Raw genomic sequence first — 7,589 nt, 5'->3', positions numbered from 1 at the left:
CATCATTGCTGTTTGTTACTGTGGACTAAGTGAACCTCATGTCAAGGTTAGTTTGAAGTAATGTACTTTTGTGATTTTCTAATGCATTTTCCATGGTGCTACAAATAGTCCAGACTACTAGGCCTGGTGAATATCAAAGCTGGGTATTCAGAAATGCCATTTGCATTTACTCCTGATCACATCTGAATATTCTGATTTTATTCCTACCCAGGGAGCATGTTGTTTCTCAATATGAAAATATTTATGAAGTTTTTTTTTCTAAAAGATGATATAGCCTGTTCTTTTTATAATAAGAGATACAAATTCTTGTGAATTTTAACATGGTTTTTAGCTGTAGCCACAGTGGATTTTATTTTTCCTTTAGTCTAGGTCAAGCCGTGTCAAAGTCATTCATGTTATTTAAATCATGTACCGTATTGCTGTTTACATGGATGTTTTGTGCGGGTGCTTTTACGTGCCTTGCATCAGGGATTAGGAGCAATTTAATTATTTTTTCATGAGATTATGTAAAGCATGTAACTAGGTATTGCTTTGGTTTTTAATAATTGTAGTCTTCACGTAGTTTTTTCTTTTTTTTTTTGAGTGGAGAAAATATCCTTTAAATTATGGTGGACACTCACTAGAGAATGGGTTTAAGGATTTTTCCAAGCATACAATAATAGTGTTTTTCATTAAATATGACAGATGAATAGTAAATGTTGATATACACTATACATGAGAATATGAGACTTGTTCATTAAATAATATTGAAAAAGTTTTAAAAATCGTTTGAAAGTCTGATTGTTTTTTTATAATAAAAAATATTGAGAATGATTATCCTTAAGTTGTAGTGTTTTCTGTAGCAAGACTCTGGTATTCTTTCCCTTGTTAATCTGAGATCAGTTTACCTGCTATTATATTTAACATGTAGAATAATAGATTATGAAAATCATTAAAAGTCTATGAATATTTTATTTTTTTAGACATTCCTGTTTTAAATGTAATATATTGTTCTACAAAAGACAACACTGGCAACTCATTGAAAAAATACCTACATGTAAAAAATACATTTAGAAATTTTTTACATTTATGGCTGTAGTTTTCATTCAGAGTTAATAAGCAAATTGCTGAAACCTAGCTGGGTTTATTTCTTTGCAATAACATATTTCACTCACAAAATCTTCTATAATTGTCACTTATATTTAAGGAACCAAATCAATACCTCTAGGGTTCAAGGTACTATTTGTACACAGTAGGGTTTTTTGTTTTTGTGGATCATTTGTATCAAAGGTCCTGTTCACAAAGAACAATGGTATAATAGGGTACACATGGACAGTTCTGCATATTTGTACAGGAAATATTTTAAATGTCGAGTTACATCAGCTGTTGGGGTGGTGGAGTTTAAATATCCCTGCTGGGTCAGGAACAAACCAGCTCTCCCATAAGTCATTGTGGACACTCGGGAAGTCCCACGGTTTATGTCTTCCATTCCAGTGGAGTAGTTTTGCCTCCTGCAGAAAATGCTCTGAATATCTGGTATCTGGATTCCAGCCTTGATTGTGTTTAGGGGACAATAATAGGTTCATTAGAAAATTAAAATTTTATATTAAAAATTGAATACAAGTTCATTGAAAAAAAAAAAAGGGGGGATAAATTGATGGGTATACAATGAAGAATTTACCCCAACACTGATTTTCTCTAACCCAGTCTAAGCTCCACATCACTGTTCCTACACATACTTTTATAGCTATTCTACTTTGGTGGGATTTTCTCCACACTCCTCACCACTTGCCCTAACAGTGGGCTCAGCATATAAAGCAAATCAAACGAAATATTAGTGTCCTCCGTGTCCCCGTTAGCACTCTTCGTGCATACAGATGTTCAGGAAAATCAGGGGTGATGCTGGTGAGGAGACAGGGACTATTTATGCAGCATCATGAAGAGGAGACAGTCATGCAATTTCTGCAGTTCCGTGACCTTCCTTTTACAAGGGACAGTAGGAGACACACCGTCTTGCAGGATTGTTCTGAGAGAAGTGATGCTCACATCGACCCCCAGAGCCTAGCCCAGGGCTTGCCAGTGTATGTCCACAATCCACTGTCTCCAATTCTAAACTAATCAATCCCCAAATGTTTGAAAGCGAAAGGATTTTTAAGAACTTCTTTGGCAGCAACGTCTAGAACCCCCTCAGTGTATTGCATAATGTAAGTATGTGCACATTACCTTTTAAAATTTCAGAACCTTTCTGAATTTCTAAACAGGTCTGACCCAGTGGGTGTGGCAAAAGGGCTGTGGCCATACATTTGAAAGAATGTGAATGTCTTCTGTGTCAGACTCTGTTCTAAGCAGTTTACACGTATTAGGTAATTTATCCCTTGTAAAAACTTAATAAGGTTATATTAGCTTCCATTTACAAGTGAAACTAAGGCACAGAGGGCTTGAGTAACTTGCCTAAGGTCTTAGATAATAGCCAAGTTGGGATTCCAGTCTATACCCTAGAGCCTGTACTCCTGTAGTGAAGAGTGAATAAAAGACTTGAGGGACTCACATAGTGTACAGTCAGCAAGCAGTTTTTTCCTAAAAGATAAATTACAGAACTTGCCTTCTGGTCCAGTGGTTAAGAATCTGCCTGGCAATGCAAGGGTCCCAGGTTTGATCCCTGGTCAGGAAACTACGATCCCACATGCCTCAGGGTAATAACTAAACCCACTGACTGCAATTACTGAGCCCGTGCTCTATAGAGTTCACGCTCTGCAACAAGATAAGCCACGAAAAGGAGAGGCCCACGCGCCACAACTAGAGAACGCCCGTGCCCTGCAACAGACACCCAGCACAGTCAAAAAAAGAAAGATAAATTGCCAGCTATCTAAATTTATCATCAACTATTATGCTAATTCATTTGGTTCTGTCCACTATCAGTTACTGCAAGAGAGCAATAAAGGTATGTGGAAAAGTTCTGCCAGTGAACATTGTATCTCAACAAAAGTTCGTGTTTATTGAGCACATACTATACGCTAAGCATGATTCAAGTTGCTTTTCCTGAAGTGCTTTTCCTAGAAACACCTCTCAGGTCATTTTTTATAAGCTGCAGTTGCAGAATCTGAGCAGTGAAGGTTAAATAATGTGTCCCAGGTGAGATCCCAGGTCACCTGGAGGATTTGAATTGAGGAAGCTGGTATAATAGCACACTCCCCTCACCTTGGTCCTCACCGCATCTATAAGATGTACCTTGGTGTTCTAAAATACGTACCCAGGTGCCTTATGTGCCATAGGGGGTTGATGGTGGAGTATTTCCCGTGAAACACAATCAGCATTGGGGAGGTGGCTACGCCTCCTCCCAGCGAGCTGCTGTAGAGATTTTCCCTAAGAGAACAGAAAAGCATCAGTTGGCCTGGAGTCCCACAGACTCAGATGAAGTGGAATCTAATCATTTTAAAAGGTGTGGCTCAGTTGTAAAGAATCCACCTGCCAAAAAGGAGACATGGATTCAACCCCTGGGTCAGGAAGATCCCCTGGAGAAGGAAAGGGCAACCCACTCCAGTAATCTTCCCTGGGAAATCTCATGGACAGAGCAACCTGGTGGGCTACAGTCCACTGGGGCCGCAGAGCCAGACGTGACTTAGCAACTGAGCACGCACAAGACGATCCCTCACTGTATAATAAGCCTATGGTCTTTGATTTTTCTCCAACTTTTTATTTTGAAATTTGTTAAACCTACCCAGAATTGTAAGAATACCATGAACTCCTATATGCTTTACCTTGATTCACAGAATGTCAATATTTTGCCATTTTACTTCTCAGGCTTTTTTATAGCAAACAAAGAAGATCCCAAATTCTGATCCTACCTTACTTAGAATGACTTTACTCACAAATTCAAGGTTATGATAATACTAAAAATATCCAGATTTAAAATATGAACAGGATATACACTGCCATGATAACAGTGGTTGTGTTATTTTTATTATCTCTTAAAATTTCGATAATGAAAAATGATTTAATAAATTCAACCTTTAAAAAGTCAACTTTATAAAATCTTAAATCTGTGTAAGGAGAAGCTCTACTAAGATAAATGATTTGTAGTTGAAAAGGTTCACTGGCATTCTAGGAGAAGATTTAAAATCACATTATTTAACAATATATTAGAAAATGTTTATATTAATAAGGGATTGCACAGGATCTCACTGCCTCTGACATATCATTTGAGAATAGCTTTTTCATCCACTGATCCCTTTTTTCTCAACAGTGCCTCTGTAAGAAAATCTGACCTCAGATTTCTAACCCCTGAGCTATGCATAGAAAATTAATGGAATAATGTTCCCGAGCATGGAAAAAATGATAGAGGCCCACACATACTCCACATTTTTTTGCATCCATTTCTCCAACTGTTTGGTGATCCGCTGGTGCTTCCATTCTGTCATGTTGGCAACAATCACACCAGGATTGAAAGAGCAAGTGCTGGGGCTGATGCCAAGGTCTTTTATCGTCTTCTTCCGGTAGTCCAGATAGCCCATATATGTGTTCTATAAAGGAAAAGGATACACATGCTTTTGACCAAGGAAGCTTTTGTTTCTGGAAAATAACCACTTTCTTGAGACCATTAGGCAGTACCTGGGCTTCCTCCGGGGCACCAGCCACTTCCTCAAGTGCTTTCCCAGTTCCCTCTTGGTTCCGCAACCTCTGAAAGCTGGGTGCCCCTAGTCTCATGTCCGGCATCTGCTCATTTCTCCAGCACAAGCTCCCTCAACAGCCTCATCTGGCTCTAAATCTCTCCATGCAGACATCCGGGACCCCTCTGGGTTTCCAGCTCCACTATATCTGCCAATTCAACTCGTCTGTCTCGTTGCTTAGTAAGGCAGGTCTCTTTGGGGCCCCAAACAGATCCCAGTCCTATCCCAAACCTGCTCTACTACCACCTGCCCTACCTTGGGGGCCCCTCCATCCTTCCAGTTAGAAAACCTAGGGTCACGAGGTCATCCTAGACTCCTCCTCCTCACTCACTGTCCATATAGATCTCAGCAACCCTGTGGCCCCATCTTCCAAAATATAGTCAGAAGCCAACAACTTTTTTCTTTCTTTCTTTTTTTTTTTGGCCGCTCCATATGGCTTGTGGGATATTGCCATGTGGTTTGTGGGATCTTAGTTCCCTCACCAGGGATCGAACCCGGGCCCTTAGCAGTGAGAGCAAGGAGTCCTAACCACTGCACTGCCAGGGGATTCCCCAGAAGCCAACCACTTCTTACCATCTCTGCTACCTGCCTGGTCCAGACCATCATTACCACTCACTGGATTTCTGCCAGCCCCTCCCAACCTATGTCCTGCTTCCACCCTTTTAGTGTTGCTCATCTGCTCAAAGCCCATCATTCAGAGTAAATCCCAAACTCCCTAAAATGCCTGCCATGCCCTCCACCATCTGCCCTGTCCCCATTACCTCTCCATCTTCTATTACTCTCCCCTGTGACCCCTCTGCCACGCTGACCTCCTTGTTCCTTTAATATGCCAAATATTCCCCTGCCTCCACATTTGCTGTTATGTTTTCCTGGAATGTTTTCCTCTAAATATCTGTGAAGATAGTTGCCTCAAGTCTTTCAGGTGTAGACTCAGAAACACAGTCTCCACAAAGACTTCCCTGATCACCCAACTTAAATTTCAACTCCACCTCCTCTTATCCTCTGTCCAATATTTTACTTGTTTGCTGACCATCTCTTCCCACTAGAATGGAAGCTACACAAAGGCACAAATTTTAGTTTTGTTACTGTGTTACTAGCACCTAAATCAGTGTCAGGCACATAGCATAACTGGTTGTTGAGTGAATGTAACATGAGGCAAAACACACTATTTCACCCACAGAGGCTGCCATAATCCACCTCAGGGGATGCTCAAAAGACCTGGACATCGGAACTATCTGAGCACTTTCCTACATGCAGACACCGTTCTAAGAACTTCACACACTTAAGCTCATTAGTTGCATGCAATAACTTACATGTATTAACTAAGTTAACTCTCCCAATAACCCTACCAGGAAATTCTATTATTACCACTATTTGACAAATGAGGGAGAAAATGATTGGTTAAGTAACTTGCCCAAGGTCACAAAACTCCTGAGTGATGGAGCCAAGATTTTGACAGGCAGGTCTGGGCCCAGGGCCTAGGCCTTAAAATGTGTCACACTTTAATGTCATACATATGTCATTATTTCCTGGAACTTTTTTTTTAAGAATAGCATTCAATTTGTAATAGTATCTTGTATTTTATTTTATTTTATTTTTTAAAGTTAAGTCTTTATTGAATTTGTTACAATATTGCTTATGTTGTTTATGTCCTGGTTTCTTGGCCATGGGGCATATGGGATCTTTGCTCCCGATCAGGGATTGAACCTGCACCCTCTGCATTGGAAGGCAAAGTGTTAACCACTGGACCAGCAGGGAAGTCCCAGTATCTTGTATTTTAAAGCCATTCTTTTGATTTCAGTGTTACATCTGGGTTTGACTGCCTTCATGTCTACAAGGGTATTCTTTACCTTGGAACAAAGTCAATATTTTCCTCTACTGAAAGGGGATGGGGGGAGAGACAGTTAAAACTCTGAAAACAGAACCAAAGTTTCAGTGAGTCTCTTTTAGAGAAAACACCAGTCTCTGCCATAGAGTGTGGTTATGAGTGACTTAAGTAACAACCATCATTTCTGGAGCATTTAGTGGACACTTTGACAAATGTTATTTCATCACAACCCACAAAAACACGACCAAGTAGGTGCTATGGTTGCCATGTTCCAAATAAGGAAAGGAGGACTTGCAGAAGTAAGTAACCTGACCCAGAGTCATTGGGAGCAGAACTGGGATGTGACTGGGCAACCCAGACCCCTGGCTGGGTGCTGCCTATCAGTCCTGCCTGGCTGGCCGGCTTCTCAAAGGTAACGATGCCACTTGCTCTGAGATGCTAGGAGGAGGAGGAGTGAAAGTAGGATTCCCAAGACGGGGTGCCCACCTGCAGCCCCACGAGCCTGTGTATGTCCTGGGAGGAAGGCAGATCGCAGTCGTCGGAGAAAGCTGCCGCATGGCCCAGGGCCAAGGTGGTGTCGTAGAGCTCTTGTATATCTCCTGAATTAACAAACACCAGGAGTTACAATAGTATAGCACTCATTCCAGGACTAGCTAGAGCTTAGAGCATAAACAATCCCCGATTTTGCTGTGGGGGAAAAGTATATAATCTGTGGTTTCAAGTGGTTTGGCAATTTGCTTGATAAGAATAGCTCATATCATATGAAAAGCCACTTGATAATAAGCTCTGATCTGCATTGGTCAGATTTCTTTATTTCTGTGGCTTTGTAGGCACGTCACCAATGCTCATCTTTTTTTTTTTTTTTTTTTTTTTTGCTTTTTTTTTTTTTTATTTCAACTACAGAGGGCAGGTCTTTATTCCCAATCCCGATCCCCCCTCCCACCTCCCTCTCCACCCGATTCCTCTGGGTCTTCCCAGTGCACCAGGCCGGAGCACTTGTCTCATGCATCCCACCTGGGCTGGTGATACCAATGCTCATCTTATTTTGCATGCGGGAAAGAGAGAAGACAGCATTTAACGCTACAGTTGAGCTCGCTTCTAACATCATCAGTGAG

At 41.0% G+C, this 7,589-nt stretch overlaps 1 protein-coding gene across 3 annotated transcripts in view; it reads right to left on the bottom strand.

Annotated features, from left to right (window-relative positions):
* Nucleotides 1-931: 931 nt before the first annotated feature.
* GLT8D2 (glycosyltransferase 8 domain containing 2) overlaps nt 932-7,589 on the bottom strand; it is a 50,262-nt gene continuing 43,604 nt past the window's right edge. For all 3 annotated transcript variants that reach the window (XM_043881606.1, XM_043881607.1, XM_043881605.1), the window contains 4 exons: nt 6,961-7,073; nt 4,333-4,499; nt 3,230-3,342; nt 932-1,531 (listed from right to left, as the gene is read on the bottom strand). In XM_043881606.1, coding sequence (XP_043737541.1) covers nt 1,359-1,531; nt 3,230-3,342; nt 4,333-4,499; nt 6,961-7,073 — 566 coding nt within the window. In that variant the 3' untranslated portion in view covers nt 932-1,358. The remainder of the gene's footprint in view (nt 1,532-3,229; nt 3,343-4,332; nt 4,500-6,960; nt 7,074-7,589) is intronic.

This window comes from Cervus elaphus, chromosome 22, assembly GCF_910594005.1.
Source record: "Cervus elaphus chromosome 22, mCerEla1.1, whole genome shotgun sequence".
NCBI classification, from domain to species: domain Eukaryota; kingdom Metazoa; phylum Chordata; class Mammalia; order Artiodactyla; family Cervidae; genus Cervus; species Cervus elaphus.
Note: the sequence above shows the minus strand (reverse complement) of the source record. Positions and strands in the feature narration are given on the sequence as shown.